Genomic DNA, 20474 nt, shown 5'->3' with positions numbered 1-20474 from the left:
TTTCCTATGGAGCTGGGCTCCATGGACTGAATGCCCACTGGCAGCTGGACTGTGTTGAGTGTGCTTCTGGAGTGCCTCTTCCCCTCTAATTGCACCTTTAAGTTTATCCTCTCTGTGACAGCCCTGTAGTGTAAAGCAAAATGGGATAAGTGGGGATGTTTCAGATCCAAACCAGTATGCTAATATGGACAGCCTCTGTGTGAATTTGGGACCTTTTCAGTATTCCAAGAGCCTTGGCTCAGACATTTTCTCATCTTCAGGTATGGATCTGGTGAACTCTTGTTTCTAGATAATAAGGGAAGAGGATAACTAGATTTTTCCATGAAACCACAATGCAATCTACATGTATTCAACTGTACCTTATGGAAAAAATCTCTTCAAACCTCATCTGTTATTTTACATCAGTTGAAATACCCTCTACTATAGTCAGTCCTCAGTTTAAGCTAGTCTGATGACTCTAACAGAGTTAAATCCTCAGTACCTTCAACACATCAATTGATGGAGCTCCCAACATTCAATAACATGTAATCATAAAATCACAGAATGTTTTCTGTTGTAAAATACTTTAAAAATCGTCTAGTTCCATCCCTGCTGCTGTGTATAATACTCTGTGCGTTGGGTGAAACTGGGTCCTGCTGGGAAAAGGGAGCAATCCTAGAAAACGTGACTGATCATGGGATACTACTAGGTGTGTGTGGTGTAATACTGGGAGGGAAGACACAGAATGACAGTGCCTCCTAGTGCTCCGCGCAGCACATAGGGATGTGTTTTTGCCATTTGTGCTCCAATTGTGAGTGCTTAAAATAAACAAATGAGTGTACTTGGAAATGTGCAACAAGCGTTGTGCCAAGTGGGGGAATACATTTCAATGCAGAGAATAGTTTTAGAGTGTTTTGCAGCTTCAGATTTTCCCTGTTCTATTGTTTAGTTGGGTTTTTTCTCTTGGCTTAAATAATAGTTTATATTCATCGTGACTAGATTTTTAGCTAGTCAAGAGTAAGAGAGCAAAAGCTCTTGCTAGCTTAGCAGGGCAGAATTTCAAAGCTCTTTGTAGAGTGTATCTCATGACGTACTTGTCATATTTGTAGCACTGCGTATATAGGTTAGCAGCAATTACGCACACTCATTTCAACAGGTCTATTCTTGCACTTTAAACATCTGCTTAATGTTTGCAGGAACAGTCTTGTGGATGGATTAAATCTTTACAAGGCTAAAAATCCTTTGACCTGTTGATATAAAATTCACTCTATGTCACAGTAGATAAGCAATTACACAAAAGTTTCACAATAAGGAACATTTTAAAAACTGTGAGTTCTGTATCTATTGTCTGTCATTAAGAAAATATTAAAATTAATTGCTGAAATTTGTGCCTTAAAAAGAAGCATGAGTGTCTGTACCAAATGGTGGGTAGCAAAGCCAAATAGTTTAAATATATTAAAAGTCCAATTCTTGTTTGAGAAGTGGGTTTATCAATATACTGCTTCCTCATTCCGTACAGCAGCTTTGTCAATTTTGATATACTGTAAAGGCCAAGATAAATCTGTTTATGCTTCCTTATGAGCCTACAGAAAGAATACAGCTAAAAAACCCTAATAGTTTGTTTCCTTTTTGGAAACAGAATTGTTGTCTGTGGAATATGAGGAGCAGATCTTATGTCCCTGTACGGAGTGGCGTGTGAATTTACTTAAATGAGGGCATGGACTTGAGAGAGTTCCCTGTCTGCTGGACAAGGAGCATGGAGCACATCTTTTGAAATTGCCTGCAGGGATTTCAGAGTGTTCCGAGCTTGTTAGCCAGAAAACATGCTTCAGAGACGATTGCTGCCAGGCTTTCTTTTTTCTAGTCTCCTAAACTTGCACTGAGTTATTTGAAACAGTCTGGCTTGCTTGAAACCACAGTCAGGCACAGCAGGCAGGAGCACTGAACACATGGCATCTGTAGGGCCGTGTTTCCATCACGCAGGTGTCCAGCTATGGTGTCCATATGACAGCGTGGAAGGTAAGATGTCCTCCGCCTTCTCTGCATACTTCTATTAAGAATTTTTGAATTCTTGCATGGGCTAGGGATACTTTTTCAATCTTTGATTTCCTTTTCTTTATCCTAGCAAGAAATGTACATAGCAGAATAGGACCCACATTCTAATTGTCTCAGAATGACTGAAAAACAACAGAACTGCAGCTCTGTATTACCACATTCAGAGCAGAATAAAAAGGGAAACAGATGTTCACAACTGAGATTCTGAAAGAACGCGCTTGGACTGTTTGGATGGGTGGGGGAAACCACAGGAATAACAATGTTCCAACTTCTGTACAAATGCAAAATAGTAAACAGGGCTTACAATCTGGAAATGTAGAGTGTGGCTTTTAGGCTGATGTGGGCTGTAATTCCTGTCAGCTGAGGTGTCCCTTCAGAGTTTCATTTGCAGTTATGTCTTTTCCAGGAGAACATGTTCCTTCAGAAGCTGAAGTGCCAAGTGAACAGAACAAGGAGGAAGTTACCACTGATTCAGGTAGGTAAAATCTTTTTATCTTGTGTATGCACTCTCTTTTTTAACTTTATTTTCTTGCCTCTTTCCTTTGCTTTTTTAAAATAGCATTTTTATAGCTCTGTAAAGCTCTCTTTTTCACCTGGGTATCCAATGGCAGCAAAACTGCTTAGCACCACTTAGGATGCATGAAAACCACTTGAGAAGGATTTATAAAGTAAGCCAATTTATACAAGGTATTCCTTCCTGAATTACTTTGTAATGACTCAATTAGCTTTCATTTCTGCACAAAGGAGATTTAGTTGCATAAATTAGCTTATCATCATTGAGGAAGTGTCACTGCTAAAGGACAGTTTATAGATACAACATGCAGTTGCTGTCAAACCTATAAGAATGTAATATAGACATCTGTGTATACTTTGTGCTTGAGCAGAACAGACTTCTGCCATTCAGAGACTAACAGGGGACAACAAGTTGCCCAAGGGACTGGCAATGTAGACGTCTCTGAAAAGGTCAACTTGACACAGGCTCTGACAATCGACCCAAAGCTCTGTCTTCTTTGATAAAAATCAGATAAACTTAAGACCACTAATTGATCTGCAGCCTGTTTAAATGTTGGCCATGCATATCTTCATTGCATATGATTACCACAGAAAGCAAATGAATTGGGTAAGAAATGCCAGAGTCTGGTGACAGCAGCAAAAAAATTGGAAAAGGACACAAATGCCCAGAAAGACTGTGAAGGATGTTCTCTCAGCTTTAGCTTGGCAAACTGCCCTTGTACTAATTATCTTTGGGACTGGAAAAATAACTGCAAACGCCACGTAAAGTCATATGGCCAGACAACTTTTCTTGACAGAAAGGTATTTCCAGTTATGCTTAAAAACAAGATATATATGTGCTTCAAGGGCATGGACCTTTAGATAAACTATTGGTGATTTGACACAGCAAGTAGAGAAGACTTGCTTCTTATCAGACCTTACACCTTTTTGAGATCTGCTGCATTGTAACTGTGACCTGCACCAACATGCAATCTGGCTCTCCTTCCCCCATCGTACATAACACACATAATTCTTTCAGGGCTGTCAAGGAAAGGGTGGGCAAGAAGAGTTCCTTTAGGAAGTAGCTCTGCAGTGCTCTTCCTGTTGCAACATGTGGAAAGGAAACGGAGGCCTGATTTCCTGACCCATACAGGAAAGCAGGAACAGGTTGCTGTGGGGAGTTTTGGGTTGCTTTTCTTGGAAAGGAAACAAGAGCCAAGTCATCAGATGCTGTTAGCATTGTGCTCTGCTAAAAACATGTGTAAAACAACATGACTCATTATAGCCATAATATTTAGTACTCATTTAGACATTACCGTAATTATAAGAGTGTGTTGTCATAATGGAGTGTGAGGTCAATCCAATTATAAAGTTGCCAACAGCGAGTTTTTTTCAACTAATGTATCTTCCTGAGGTTTTAAATGGTCTTGCTTTTAAGTAGCACCTTCATTTCTGAAAAGTTTCAACTGCTGTGAGAACAGCCTTAATAGTGTTACTAGTATTTGTGTAATGTCCTTGAAAATACTGTAACAGTTCTCCACATATATCAGATTCGTTTCAAGGAATAATTTTCTGATCTGATCTTACTTAGTTAACTATTTAACACTGGAAATTTGTCTAACTTCTAGGGCTGCTTCTGATAGGCATCACATCATAAATATCTAAGCTGACTCAAGAATATTTCATGATTTTCCACACAAATTGTGCATACATTTTTAAATTTAATTTATTACCTAGCTTTACTAAACCTGAATTTCACAGAAAATATTCTGCAAATTGTATGTGAGCTCAGCCTAATTACAAAAACCTTTCTTTTTTTCCTACTCTTTTCTTACCCTAACTTATCTCTACTTCAATTAATGTGGAGACTTTAGTTCTTTTTACTCCTTCAGTCTTGATGCTGACTGTTGCTGCTGGATAGCTTTATGTTAATTGCTAGTGATCTAATTACTTAAAAATACCAAAGCATTGAAGAGTTTCAGTAATACATAATGGCTTGCTTTTTTGTTTTTTTTCTGCTACCACTATCTACTCATTATCATTTGTGCAATCATTGTTTCAGTAAGTGTCATGTTCTGTGCTGTTTCAGTGTAAATACCTTGATTTTAGAGTAACTAAGGAACAATAGGACAAGGGAAGTGACAAAAATTATACTGAACAGATTGGGCTAGGTTACAGCTTGAGTTCAAATAAATACACTGCAATTATTTGGCCCTTATTTCATAATTTTTCTGTCATATGGGAAGAAGGGCAAGTAAGTAACAGACTTTTTTTGCAGTTTAGGACATCATCTGAGTGAACAAGTAACAGTTCTTTAAAATGATATGCCTCATCTGGGCATTGAGACTCAACATTGAGAGTCTAATAACAGAGTCATTCTGGTAGTGTTAATTTTAAACTTCGCTGTCCGTCTTTAAGCATTCAGTAGGGTAATCACAAAGGGGATACGATAATTTTCCAGCAGTCCATTTCTTTCAAATATTAAGTAGCCCAGACTAATAATCTTCAAATCTGACGCTATAAACTTTTGAAGAATCTGATCAAGAGGCAAGGAATATGAATAAGATTGGCTTGCTGTTTCATGTACTGGGCAGTGGACCACAGTGGTGAAAGGAAGCTTGTTCTTTCATTCCACAAGCAGTGCGTAAACAGGTAATACAGTCACAGTCACTGCTGTAGCAGGATTTGCAATCAATGTTAAAATAGAAGATCAGTGAAAGTCAGACACAGTCACATTTATGTAATGTTTTAATTAGTGCATTTCCATACTTGGGCTCTAATTCCTGTTTTTTATTTGATCCGTTTAGTTTTGTGCCAGGTTTATGCTCAGAAATGACAAGTGCCAAAACTGGCAACAGGGAAAGGACAGGAATGGAACAGCCTGCAGTGAGATTAACTTAGACTGCAATGGGGCAGCACATTTAAATCCCTCTGAAATATGTACTCTTTATCTGTTTTTCCATTTTTTAATGTCTTATGCGGCTGTTACAATATTCTTATATTTTTTATCCCTTTGAGTAATCCATGAACATTCTTAAATTTTAATCCATCTACAATATTTGAAGTGCATGCTTGAGTGATATACTTGTCATTTTCTTATAATTTTTTTTAACCTGAACTGTTCACCTTTCTTCAAGCACATATTGTCAATTGCCTGTATATTTCAGTGAAATAAGCAGTCTGAGCATACTGTCAGGAAGGCTGGCAGCTGTTGCTGTTTGATCTGTTAAATAAACTTTGAAATGTTTGCATCAATATTTTGGACAAAAATATCTGTTGTTCCTGTTACCGTTACTGGAAAAACAGAGATGGCAGAAGAAAACCATGAGGAATTCTTTGTGCTACAGTTTTGGAAACTGTTGAATAGTTGTTCATCCAAATAGCTGTCCTGGAGTGAAAGAAGTAGTTCCTGGAGAAACAACCTATCCAAAATCCTGCTTAGCAATTTCTTCTGATTGGTAATATTAAAAGCAGTGGATAAGTAAAAACAAATTGCTTTCTACCCTCAGCTACACATCTCAAGTTGTTTTTATCATGTCTTGTTCATATTTGGGGCCTAAGCAACTGTGCCTTCAAGATATGACAGGCTTTAGCTTAGCAATTATGTCATCATAGTATTTAAAGTCACAAAACATTTCACAGTGTATAAGAAGAGAGTGTAATTGTGACTGAGCAATGCCAGCAAATCAATATCCTTTGAATTTGAGCTCTAATGGGCATGTAAATTCTTGATGCTAAATCCACCAGCTGTTTTCAGGTATTACATGTGTTTAAGAAGCTCCATATAATTTTATTATTGTATAAATACCAAAGTTATTTACTCAAGTCTCCTAATTTTGTTTTATTCAGTTCTTCAGAGCCAATCAGATGAAATTCCTCTCTAACTGAAAGAGGGGCTGAAGTAAGAAAGAATGTGTTTCTGTCTGTTTTGCAGAACTTTTTGCAGCTTTTTTTTTTTTTCCTCCTACCTTTGTGCTTGGGAAACATTTTGCCCTTGAGATATATGGATCCTGAAGTGAAATTTTTAATTGGCTTTTATGTGTGTGTAGTTGCACTTGAAGAATTTGGAGAAACTTTTTTGCAATTAGTACTCATTGGAAGAACGACATAGTTTTTCACGAACTTACACTGGTGCTTTCTCTTTCTACTTTCTATTTCTGTGCTCCTGGTATACTGGGATATGGTTTTCCAAGAAATGTGTTTTTCTGATTTAAACAACTTCATCTTATGTTGAATTCACCTACAAGGGCACAGAGCCATGGTTAAATCTTTGGCCACATCTTTGCTGTAGCAATAAGCTTATTTTAAAATGCATCTTTTCCAGTGTTGCCGTGTTAGTAGTTGAGTTGTTTTCCCACTCTAAGGCTTAATTAAATTCTCATGATGAATATCTAGGGAGAGATATGTCTCCTGTTGCTGTTGTTCCCCATGTAACTCCCATTAGTGTTAAGAGGAGTTACTTCAGGCATAAAAAGGTAAGAAGAGATCTCAAAGTGATGAAGGTCGGTGTGAAAAGTCATGATTCATTTCAGTACAATTTTGAAGAAGTCCTCATTAATATATTTTAAGCCAAATCAATAAGACAACTGCTGAAATATTTGAAAGGTGGGATATACAGAAATAGCTGGTTTAGTTTTTTTCTCACAAAGGCTTACATAGTCTTTTACGAGAGAGAGCTGGGAATTGTGATCAGTGCTGTACCAAAAGGCTGAAGAGAGATTGTGATTTAATATTTATCACAAATTAATTTGGTGCTAACTAGTGTTGCTGTTTAAAATTGTCTAATGCTAAATTGGTAAATAATGAGCTGACAAATGGGAAAGTCCAAAATTTGGAGGTGCAGCATTTCAGACCGATTCTACCTGCCTCTTGGAATTACTCTGACTATACATTTTACAATAACCACATCTCATATTTCTGTTTAGTTGGGAACTTTTTCATGTGTATATATGGCTGCATTTGGTGTGGTAACAGCAGAATTTGTGCACGGGCGGTCAGAACGCCCCCTAGTGCTGTACATCAAGTGGTAGCTACTAATCACCAGGTTATGGAAAATTAAATGGTGGCTAACTTGCATAGCAGCTTTAAATTCAAGGTTGTTATTTAGCCTTGCAACAGTATTGCCATCCAAACAAGACAGCATAGAACACAGACGGAAATGGATAAATAGAAAACAAGGTTATCTTGCTCGTATAGGGAGTATTAAAATGAAAACTGGAGTATTTGTCAAAACAGGGAAAGCCACAAGTTGAATACTGCTATATTTTCTTTTTAATAGCATGATACTATCTATCACTTGATTCTTGATATTTTAGCAGGATTTTTTTGGTAATAAAGCAAACTAATCATGATTAAATTGTAAATTATAAATAATGGCGTAGAGTGCTAACGACATGCAAATGTAACTGGTATATGTTGGAATAACCAGCAAGCCTGCTGTTCAAGGATCATATAACAAAAACAAGATGACAGCCTTGATCCAGGCAGTTCAATGATATTTATGTTATCAGAATTAAAAGATAGCTTTCCAGTGATGTAAATTATTAGTACATATACATTCTGTCTGGTTAGTGTATACATAATGTAACTGGTCATCTTAGTGGTATTGCTTACATTCTTTTTGCATTAACTCATCACACTCCATTCTCATGGAATTAAAAACAGGAAATAGTTTGCAGTGCAACAGAAGCACCCAGTGTATTTAACCATGTGTAAGCGCTGTGTTTCAATAGATGTACTCTGTATTGTAAGTGTATGACAAAGCATTTATTACTGTGTTATTGCCGTATTACAGAGCAAAGAGTGCTAAATAATCAATCAGTTAATGGTCTGTATGGCAGCTTGAACACAGCACATCCATTGTGCTTATGCTGTGAGAAGGATGAGTTTATGACGGTAGTGTAGTTGCATGTTTAGCCAGAGCTTAATGTCCTAAACTGGAGCTGACACAAATATTTTTAAAATGCAGCTTCAGCAACAGTTTCCCAGTTCTCCAATATTTCAGAAGGAACGATCAAGGATTATTTCAAAGGTTCTTAGAGAAGCTAGTTAGTTTTGTTGGAATACGAGAGGGAGGGGGAGTGTACCACAAAATACTTACTTTGGTTTCCGTTCACAGTTTAATATTAATTATATTCTAGTGATTTTATCAGTTTCAAGTTGAGATACAAATGCGACTTGCTGGAGATAATGTTAGCAGAGGAAAACTAGCTGCTTTAAGTTGCAGCTGGAAAATGCTTTGAAAACCTGTAGCTACATGTCTTTAAGTGATACAACTTGCCAGTGAAGGGCTCCCACATGAAACTTGTTTTCCACTTGCTTTTGTGGTACGAGGGAGCTGTTTCTAAAAAAGGAGTAAGAAATGTGTGCTAATAAATTGCTTTGTACCAACTGGAGATTTTTTAAAGTCCTTCAGTCTTTATCCTTTTGTAATGAGATGCCGTTTTCTTCGCAGACACCAAAAATACCGATTATGCCAATTTCTATCAAGCTTTGTGGGACTGCAAGGGAGATTTCCCTGATGAGTTGACATTTAAACACGGTGACGCTATCTACATTCTCAGCAAGGTACGGGATGCTTGTGGGGCTACATAGTTGTAAAAAGAGAGCCATGGCAGAAGGGCACATTCCCACAGTTCTATGGGGGGAAATTGGCACTCCCTTTCAGATCCTTTGTTTGCAATCAGATACTCACTGCAATTCATTATTTTGTCAAATGAACTATAATCACATTTAAAACATAGCCGTGTAACAGGAATTAACTTAAAAGCATGTTTATTTACTTGTTAATTCTTGGCTACCATTTGTTAACTGATTTAATGGGAGACAATGTGCTTTCTGCTTGCAAAAGTTAACCTTGTAGAATTTTAAATTATCTTGTATGTTATGTTTTTGGTTTCCTGTGTTATGTTCCTGACTCTGCTGATTCTGGCTTTTTGGGCATCTTGCTACAGAAAATGGTTTGGTTTTTTCTTTGAACTATGCCTTCATCCTCGTATGCGTATTGTAATTGTTCTGACAGCTCAGATTACAAATTTGTTTGCTCTGATAGATTTGGGCAATTTTTAATTTACTGCTTTCCTGTTTGCAAAGCAAATGAGAAATATAATTCTTCTCATCTAAAGTGATGATAAGCGCTATAAGCATGAATTCTTATTATACTTCAATTTTGGTTAATTTTCTTCTTTTCCCTTAACCTCCCCCCACCAAAACCACAACCTCTCCTAAAAGACATATCTCATGGTCTGTTGAAGTCTACTTCTGACTACTTCATTAAAGTAGATTTTTATTTTCCACATATATTAAAAAAAGAGAGCTTTTCAAGTTCTCGTTAAAAAAATACATGTAGAATACATATCTAAGTATAATTAATGTCAAAGATACTGTAGGTTATTGAAATATACAAGAGGTGCAAGAAAAATAAAGGCACCTGTTTGTCTTACATTCAAACTCTTCAGTTGCTTTAGATCTTCTGTGATATCCAGAAACATTGCAGTTAAAGGTAATAAATTTAATAGCTTCTGTTTAAATAAATTTCAAGATTTATGCAAAAAAAGTCCTATATAAAAATACAGAAGATCTATTACTAATAGTAATGTGTCCACATGTGTCTTTTGACACTGAATTGCATTACTAAAGGCCGAATAAGGCTCTTGGACTGGGCAGACTTTCAAGGAGTTATACAGTGCTGAAGAATGATACTAACGTAAAATAACCACCTCTTCGCTCTCTCCCCGCCCCGCAAAAGCCCATCAACAAATGGATTTCTCTGTGCGAGTTTAGCCTCTGTGGATTGTGCTCGTCTAGTATGGTATAGGGACTATGAAATCTTAATCTTCAACTTTTAGGTGAAAAAAATCATTTGCTTTTCCCCAAAAGAATAAGAAATTTAATTTAAAAAATGGAGCAGAATAGAAAAACAGTAGCTTAAGCTGTCCTCAGTATATCAACTGTCTTGTGGTCATGCTGTGATTAATCTGTACTTGGTCCTTGGAACAGGCTTGCTGCTGCTCCAGATATATAGAACCTCTCTCTTTGGGAATGATTTCCACTCCAAAATACAGCCCAGAAAATTCAGCCCTGTTTCACTTAAAGATTGTTACAGCTTTTTCAGAAAAATGAGTGTTGGCCACTACTGTCAGCTCTGAATTTAGGGTCCCTGGAGGGGAAAGTGCCAGAGAATTATCCATCTTAACCCTCCACTTGATTCAGTTTCAAGGTCTGATCATTTATGAGCTCTTTGTCTGGTGAGTGAAAATATAACAGTCGGAAAAGTGAACCTAACCATCCTGAAGTGAGTCAAGACTTTCCTTCAAAAAATATTTCCCAATCCACTACATTAATACTTGGATTTTTTTGGCACTCGGCAGGAATCCTTGGCAATTTTTTAATTTTTTCACACCATCTAGTGGTTAAAAATGAGAGATGCAGGTACTGACAGGAAGCGATGTGCATGGATCCAAAATGGTGTCATAAATTCAGCTTCAGCTTGAACCTAGCTATGGCTTTATTGCCTCTCTGTCATATGTCAGCCAGGTATGAACATTAGTCTTGAAAATCACGTTTCGCTGATAAGGAAGTAAGTACGGGTATAGCGGTATTATAGCAGGAAGGGTGAAGCATTAACAAAACATTGAGCGTACTTGTGCAACATGTAATAGTTCTTTGTTTTACGCTGAATTATAAATGGTATAGCTTGCCTTGACGAACCTGATTAGATGGATGTTTGTCTCTCCCAACAAAAGTTATTCCAAAGGAATATATTTTCACTTGCTTTTCTCATACCTCTGCAGAAATTAGGGGAAAAGTGACTATTTTGTTTCCAAGAAGTGAGATCATTAGCACAACAGAAGTAATTAGGAACCAGCTTAGCAAATGTGGGCATTGATAAAATTTAAATACAGCAAGAGGAGCAATATTTTTCATTTAAGTTTCTAGGTGAATGCCTTTTAGCAGAATGAGCAAGGTTTCAGCTTGGCAATGTTTATTTCCTAAAATAGCTAGGCATTAAGCAAAGAAAATCCCCTACAGTTTGCTTTAAACAGAGCACCAAAATTCCATGTTAGTGCAATGAGCATCATTTTCATTCTTACACTCTATTAATACAAATACCAATGCCCAACTAGTGTAACTACTGTAGAAAAGCATTTTTTCCTTGTTTTAAAGGTGCATTCAAAAACTATTTTGGCTATTATTTAAATATTTATGTCCGTTGCAACTTTTGTGTGGAAGCAGCCTTATGGGCTTTTACCTAGAACAAAAAAAACCCACCCACTAAACTTCTTTCTAGGTTTTTCTACCTTCGAGTTCCCCTCCAAATTTGAGTTTTTAACCTGAGTGGAATTAGCAGAACTGTTGAAATAGTACTTGTTAACTTTTATTTGAAAAATAGGTAACTTTTCAGATTAATCCATCAATGTATCTGTACAGATAAACTCATACTATTATAATGTTAATTTACAATGTTCTTGAATATTCAAGTGGCTTTTATAATTTGCACTACAAATCATGTGAACTTTCAGGAAACTATATACCTCTCTCCTGCTATGCAGTACAAAATATTTTATTGCTTTACTGATAGACAGACTCATAAATAAGTTTTCTTATTTAACATTGACTTCTTGGTTAGTATTGCTCTTAACTCCTGCTCATTTAAGGGCTTGCCTTGGCTTTCAAGCCTATACGATAAATGGGGAAACAAACCTTGATATAATCCTTTTTATAAATCTTCCATAGCTCTACTCAAGAAATCAATTTCCAGAAAAAAAGACAACTGTGAGTGAAAGTAGCCTTATTATTATAATAATTTTTGTTTTTTTAAAAAGTTTGGGATGCACAATTTGTGCAAGTGCAGCATATGCAGTATTTTTTTTTCTTTGCATGTTTTGTGTTGGGAAATTCCATAGTTTCATCAGCCAAATGCAAGTTACTGAGATGGCACCTGCTGAGTAGAATTACTGATGTTTCTTAACTTTTAAAGTAATTTAATTCTCATTTTTATTTATGTTTGTGTTAAAAAAACAAATAATACTCCAAAATCAGAAATTGTATCTCAAACTTGAATTCTCCTTCCCTGTTATTATTTCAGCGCATGCCAATTCAACATAATGCTGCTCATTCAGGTATTTATGATTCATGGAAATTGCATCTAGGACTTAACCCTTTCCTCTAGAATTTTTCATGAAGGTAGAGTATTAACTTAGTATCCAGATTACCCTTTAATTCAGTGGTTGCGTATTTCCTGTGTGGCAGATTTTGCTCTTTGAATACAAGAAATGTCTGTTAAAATGCTCACATCTCAACCGGTATATTTTACTTAGTGAAAAGAAAAGGGAATTCTCTGTACCTCAGATTACTGCTTATGAAATAAGTACAACTTAAAAGTGCAGCTGTTTCATAATCAGTGTGAGCATTTTGTACTTTACCCATAAAATCTTCATAAAATGTATTTATTCAGTATTTTTCAAAAAGATGCAGAAGGTGTACTAAAATCCTGAGTGGTTTTTGTTGTCAGGCTATTTTCCGACTGATCATACCAATACCCACATTTAACAGGATTTTCTCTTTCCATGACCATGCTGTGTACATCTACCTTAGCAAACAGGGAGTACCAATAGGAGTGAATTTTCAGAGTGATAGGCTTAGTGCTGAGGTCTCGGCATCCACAACGTGCATTTCTGAAGGGGTTCGATGTCCAAAGAGGTCCAGGATGGCTTTGTGGAATAAAGAACATATTAGTGGTCGGAGGAAGTTCAAGTGCATCTTCCACTGTAGTTTCATCTGAAAGAACTGTCGTGTGTGTGCTCTGAGACTGACATCTGCAAAGTGAGCCACTGGGAGATTCGCTTCAGTGGGATGCTTCTGATCAAAACTGAAACACAGTACTAAGTTCTACATTTCTTTCTTCCTGTTTAGGTGTATTCCTTACAAGAAAAAAAATAATAGCTAGATGGCTAAACATAACAATAAGGACCTTTAAATAGACTAATGCAGTGACTCTGGCTCTGTTGGTTTGCATGCTGATAATTTGTACACATTTACCTACCTGTTTGGAATTTTTTGTGGTGTTGTGTCATCTAATGGAAGATAAAATGGCCTTTCTATCATTCCAGGGTGTTTTCAGGGGCCAGTTTTGGTTCAGAATTCGTCTGCTTACCATGATTTATATTGGAACTCTCTAATTGGTGTCTATTTTGTCTCATGTCATTGCAGGAAATAAAACCTAGTAACTCAACCATACAATAAATCTGAGGCTTATATTCTTAAAGATGACCATTTTATTGCTGTCTTAAAACAACTCTACTACCTGTGAAGAAGTCTCATTCAGTTATCTAAAACATTTGTCATTTTCTGCTTTTTAGTGAAAATGCTGTTCTGTGCCAGAAATGCTCCCTGGTTGATACTGTATCATTCAGCAATTACACCAAAGGAAGTTCTAAATTTTTTTTTAGCTAGTCTGAATCTCCTGGATGAATTAAAGGTGCTTTAAAATATTATCTTGCCAAAATTGCCCCCCAGGATCTTCTTAAAAAAAATTATTTTCTACCTGCTTCCTGCACATCTTTATCTTGACAGGAGAGGCTACTTATTTTAACCCCAAACAAGGCTATTGATATATTTTGCTTTTCAGTTTTAAAGTTGGCAGATCTTAAGCCTGTAAGTTAATATTACTTATAGTGCCACTGGAAGAGGGCAGGAGAAAAATCTCGAATTCACACACTTCAGTTGTGTTTTTTTAAAATACAACTCCATTGTTTTCTGCAAGGCATTGAAATACAATGATGATTTTCATCAACTCTTTTTAAAAAACAAACTAAATTAAAAAACCACCCCACAAACACAAAAAACATACCATATGTATTGAACAATGGGGACTAATTGTAAAAGGACCAGATGTTCTCAACTTTTGCTGAAGTCAGTAGAAGTTAATATGGTGCAAAGCATCTGGAGATCCTCATTTACGCAGAGGATCTGTTCTAAAGGTAGAGACTGTTCTGGAAATCCTCTCCAGTAAAAACATTCTCTCTTCTTGCATATCAAAATTCTTTTTTATATAGTACAACAAAAATCTTTGGTTAAAAAAAAAAAATCTATATAAAAGTGGGTAGTTGATTTCTACCTACTGTGTTTTTCCCAAGTGCAAAAACTTTTATGATCAGCGTCTCATGGGGTCATAGGCACAAACACGTCAGTGCAGTGAAATTGGTGGGATGGGGATGAGGAGAAGCATCTGCTCACAGTGTGTTCAGCTGAGAGCATTTAAGGAGGCTGTGAACGCTGATGGGATTTTTTTTCCTCCCCTCTATGGTGGCATGCTGTATAAAGAGTGTTTTGCCCGCATGTTAAGTGTTAAGTCATAACCTGTTCCTTGCTGCCCTGTGAAATCGCTTTGTTTAATAAATTTTTGCTGGGGTGGAAAAAATTAAAAATGAAAAAATCCACTCTTGCAGACAGTGGAAAGAGGAGTAGAAAGCCTTTGGCCGTTTGTTAAGGTGGTTGGTTGGCATTGTTTGGCACACTCTGTTGCGCTGCCCTGGTGCTCGCCTTGCAGGGGCTGTGATGGCCCCTTGTCCCCGAGTGCTGCCTGGTGTGTCCAACACGCTCCAGCCAGCGGGCAGAGCCTGGCCCCACGCTTGTGCATTCTCCTCATTGCAGGGTGGCTGGATCTGGCCCTGCCCCCCTCTCCTCTCCCTCCGTTTGCCTCGGAGCAATTCATTTTGCAGTTATTGAATTTCTTCGGAGAGTTATTTTCATACAGCGAGCATCACAGCACCTCTGGATCTCGATAGCATTTCTACATAAGGAGAAAGAAGCTTTGTGTTAGTAATTACCTAACATTGTCAGGAGCTGACTGCAGGCCTCTTTCTAGTGATAACAGAATAACCACATAATGTAGCTTTATAGCACATGATTAATAGAAAATAATTACACATCCTACAAAGGGATGCAATATTTCTTATAAATTGACTACAATGGTTTCCTGTAGATTAAAGGACTCTTTATTATTTTATCAGTCCTTCTGAAGTATAGTCGCTTGCCTATGCTAGCAGTGATGTTAAGAGCTGAATGCAGTGAGGGATACCAGATGGTGAACCTAGTGGTACCTGAGATCTGAAGCTGATGCTTGCAAAAGCACTGTGCTTCCCACTTCTTCAACATTCATGTAAAACTCCTAAGTGTATTCACATCCTTCTGCGTATTATTAATCGTTGCAAACAAATATGGGCTTTAGACTTTCACTCTACACATCTAAAGCAGCACTAATAAGCATACGGACCTCACAACAACAGTATATTAATTCAATTATATTGCTATGAAGGAATTTAAAATTGATAACATTGATAGAAACAATACATCAATTTGGATTTTATATGTGATTTCAGGAGCGGACTGGGGCAATACTGCTTATCTGCCCGACTAGTAAGTACTCTTTAGTGGTAGTGAGGACAGAAAGGAGTGGTTAGGAGTTTAAAGAGAAACGTCCATACTTTAATTAGCTTGAAAGTGAGTGCTGTGTAATTATTCTAAAACCTGAGATTAACATTTCATATTCTTGGTAGCCAGGTATCTGCATTATGTTTTTGTTCAGACTTTGATAGCCTGCAGATAGTTTAATTGGGATTCATGTTGCTCTTGAGACCCATGCAAAGAATAGTAATGCAAAGTAAAAGCTTCTGTGTTGTAGTACTGTCTGTATGGTATAATGGTTGCAGTGAATCCTTAAATTAGTTTACTAGTCTGTTACATCAACATTCATTTCATCTTCTCACTTAGCTTCATGCCAGAGCAGTAAGTGGTGTATTAGTATGTAGCAAAAACCAGAAAGTTTTCAAAACAGCAGTATGCTTTTAATTTTAATTTGAGGTGCCTGAATTGTTTCTTTAAAAACAATTGTTTCTAAGTTCATGTAGTGTTGCTAAGTGGAATATTTTCAATGGATAATGTAGTCCAGAGGCTTTTTCTGTGCCATTTGTCATACACAATTTAATGACCGCTTAACTAAGCTACTTCCCTCATTTCATGTATTATTTGCTTTTTTGGCTGATGTCTAGCAAAACTTGCTTAATCTTTCTTGTCAGTGACTTTACAAGTTCTGTGTAAGAGCTTAAAATCTTTTGTTGCTCTCTCTTGGAGAGATTTATTGCTGAGATTCCAGTAGTATATGTGAGTACTGTTCCTTTCAGCAATTTCCCACTTCAGTCTAGAAATCCAGTTTGTATATTTAACCAGCGTATTGTGAGATAAAGCATAGATTTTTAATCAGCCTGATCTGGAACATTATAAACCTTGGTGTCAGGGTATTATTTAGCCTCTAATGATTTGGGGTGTAATGGGAAAAGTTATAAGCGCTTCTTAACTTCTGTGGAGAGCAGTTTGTGTTGAAGATCAGGTTCAGATACCTCTAGACTTTCAGACCAGACCCATCCCCAGCAGTCTGCTCTGCAGTGGAAAGTGGAAGAAGGTGGAATTATATTTGCAGCTTTCTCATTTATGTATTCATATCATAACTTAAGGTTTTCCTGTTGCTTTTTATGTGGATTTTCCTTAAGTCACTCGTACTGCAGTATTTTATGGATAGTGAGATGGAGTATTTTAAATCACCAGTTCACTGTGAATGAAGAAAATGTTTGAGACTGGTGTTTAGCTTTCCACCATAAGAGAATATAAAAGCATGTATATGCCTGTATGCAAGCCTGTTTAAAATAAAACACAAACAACAAACCACAATAAACACAAAACAAAACAAAAAACCCTAGGCCCACAACATGAAAGTGGGCCATCAACAGGGCTTCATTGTAGTGAAGCACAGGGAGAGCTGAGTACACTGAGCATCTCACAGGACCCTAGAGTACTTTGACCAGGCCAAATATGCCAGCAGCGAATCATTACAGCTCAGGCTCTAATGAAATTCCATTAACCCTTAAGCTCCACTTGACTATTCATAACTGAAAAAACTTTATCTACAGTCTAAATAAAATCTTCATCTCAGTAGGACCATTAATTCAAAATCCTACAGGCTTTTGCTCTTCTCGTCAGAAGAGCAGTGTAGCAGGAAGCAGATGTTGCTTATCAGAGATATCTGTGTATTTTGTATTTTCCATGTTTGTTCCAAAGTAATTTCTATCTTACTAATCATTCAATTTTGAATGGGGTCTCTGTTTTAATAATGCTTCATTTGTAACTCAATATATGTGTGTGTGCAATTTCAGCTGTTACAATTTATTGAACCGCTGTTAGGATTGATCTTAAAATATTTACTTCATAGGAAAAAAATTAAATTTGGATCCCACAATACTCTTACTTGGTATTGCTCTTGGAAGATATTATTTCTTTAAACTATTATAATTCATTTTGTTTCATATTTATCTCACTAAGCCTAAACAAATTTCAAACAAAAGTACATTAGTCATCTGTCAGGCATATGAGATCTGCCGTAGAATTTTCTGCAAGCCTAAAGCAATAGCAGACTTTATCCAAAGAAAGAGATTATGTATTAGATATATAGTGTTCCCTTCATGTTTGAGCGAAGTAGTTTTGAAAATAAGTTGATTGTAAGTTTCTTAGAGTGTAGCCTTGTGATACTGAAAGAATCCCAGTTGATTTTTCTATGTCAACATTGTGCTATTAGTTTTTTAGTTGCAAAGATAAGAATTTATATTTGTGATAAATAGAGGATGGAGAGGTCAGCTATTTTTATTAGGTGCCATAGAGAAGCGTGGCCATAATTAAGAAATTTTCCTGAGTAGGTCTGGCCTTTCTAAAATTTAACTTCCGTCTTTGCCTAACTCTGCATGTGAATGCCTCTAACAAAAAGATATAATGTTTTAATTTTCAGTTGAAATGATTATAACTGTATATAGGAGAAAGCATCCATAAGGAGTTGCATAAAAAACTCTATTGCATTTATATCAGACTAAAGGTTAATATTGCATATTGTTTTCAATTAGGAGTACAATGAATTTGGCTGGTGGGTAGGAGAACTGGAGGGAAACATTGGCTTGGTGCCTAAAGCCTACCTAATGGAGATGTATGATATTTGAGAGGCCTGGGTAAGTACATTTTAATCCAATCTTCTGTAATGGCTTATATGTTCCCTTGTTCTCTGTTTCATAAGTATTTCTTTCCTGGAACCTTTGTAGGAGTCCTGTTAACATAAAGATTATGGCAAAATATATTGAAGGTTCAATTAAAACACTTTTTCTGGGTTTCTGTATGAAATATTAAACCACAGTGTACAAAAGATGGTGTATTTTTTAACTACATTATTTTTCCAGATTATTATTTTTTTAAATAAAATCAGTGTGCTCCATAGTTAGCTTTTTTACTTTAATAATATGTGTGTATCTAGCTGTGCAGAAAACTGTGGAAGGAATATATAGTTGGACTGGATTCGATATGCGTGTTTGAGGCTTTTTGGTTAACGATGAACTTTCAACTTCTCTCTTCCTAATCAGGAGAAATCTGTGCTTGAAATCAAGAGTGGTGTGCAGCTGCAGTTTACAGACCTGGCCTCTGAAAGAAGACGACTCTGCTCTACACATTTTGTGGTTTCAGTGGGTGTAGTCAGATCCCTGCCTTGTGTATATTAAACATAAAAAACTATAATTGATCATAATTCTGCAGAAATGTTCTTCTTGGCCACTTCTTATAGAATTGCATTGCTAGGAAATGAAAGAGATGGTAATTAACATATGGGGCACAAGCAGCCAAATAGTGCCTGTTGCTCTTTTCTTAAGCATATTAGCAGCACTCCGTATAGCTGTAGTTTGTGTTCTTCCAGGGAATTTGGCTATGCTTTTCTGTTCCTCAGATTTAGAAAAATTAAGCTGAGCTTCAAAAGTAGAAAGCTACTACTCGGTTCATGTATGCATCAACCTTTTAATGTTTACTTCCTAGAAAAATCATGGGAAATCTCTGTGTAATACTGCAAATCTTCAGGTATTGTGTTTCGAAATGTTTCTATATTATGTTTTAGCCAATGGTTTATTTTTCTCATAGTATTGTATTGTTAATTAATATTTTGTTATCACAAAACGAAGGATTGGTTCTTTTGCTGATGCAATACATCAGCCTGTGTAGTAATATTGCCCTGATACTATTTTCACTTGGAGATGTGAATTATGTGGAAAATTGTAAAAAAGATAATATATTAAACCCCACAATTCTTGCTAATTCAACATCAGCTAAGTGGCAGATAGGAATGATTTTTATCTGTAGTAGCATGAAATATTTTATCTGTGCCTTACAGATACTTTCACGGAGTCAAATCTGGCTGTCTTGCTGATATGCGGAATTTCTGATACAAGTTGTGCAACAGCTCTGTGTGGAGTAGTGACAGCTACCTGCAGCCTCGGTGCCAAATCCAGTACTTTGTGTCTAAAAGCACCAGCTGAAACGCAAAAAAAACACGCTAAAATATTATCACTTGTGGACAGGGGGTCGGGCAAGTCAGAGTTAATACTTTAAATACTCTTGTCTTGGAGATGCGTGTTACTATTAGCACAGGAGATCAACTTTGGTGAATCCTCCCACACAGTTGATTTGTGAGACCCTTAATCTGCCAAAGAGGCAGGTCAAGCCAGCCTGCGAGCGGCTGAGCCTGTGCAGGTCCCCTTGCAGTTGCTTGTGCTGTTTATGCTTCAGGCGGGCCCTGGAAAACACTGCGGGTTAAAAGGTAACATCAGCCTGCCCTCAGAATTGGATCCTTGCAGTAAACTGAGATGTCGCGCTTTATGTTCGCTAATGTACGGCGCGCTCGCGCTCTAATAGGAGTCAGACAGGGTGCAGGGTTTTGTTGTAATTTTTTAAAAAAGAGATAGTCATTGAAATTGATTTTGTACGTTATCAGTGGAGCATTAAAATGATAGATTGTAGTCTTCAGATCTTTTACTACTTTAATTTATCAAGTGTGCTTGTGGATTGTGTACAGAATGTGAAGCGTTAATATC

General features: G+C 36.8%; 1 protein-coding gene across 1 annotated transcript in view; it reads left to right on the top strand.

Moving 5' to 3' along the window:
* Positions 1 to 18566, top strand: part of SKAP2 (src kinase associated phosphoprotein 2) — a 68494-nt gene extending 49928 nt beyond the window's left edge. The window contains exons 7-10 of the mRNA XM_009869434.1: positions 2441 to 2509; positions 8981 to 9093; positions 12262 to 12300; positions 18474 to 18566. Coding sequence (XP_009867736.1) covers positions 2441 to 2509; positions 8981 to 9093; positions 12262 to 12300; positions 18474 to 18566 — 314 coding nt within the window. The remainder of the gene's footprint in view (positions 1 to 2440; positions 2510 to 8980; positions 9094 to 12261; positions 12301 to 18473) is intronic.
* Positions 18567 to 20474: the final 1908 nt, after the last annotated feature.

The sequence above is a fragment of the Apaloderma vittatum genome, unplaced genomic scaffold (genome assembly GCF_000703405.1).
Source record: "Apaloderma vittatum isolate BGI_N311 unplaced genomic scaffold, ASM70340v1 scaffold7210, whole genome shotgun sequence".
NCBI classification, from domain to species: Eukaryota; Metazoa; Chordata; class Aves; order Trogoniformes; family Trogonidae; genus Apaloderma; species Apaloderma vittatum.
Note: the sequence above shows the minus strand (reverse complement) of the source record. Positions and strands in the feature narration are given on the sequence as shown.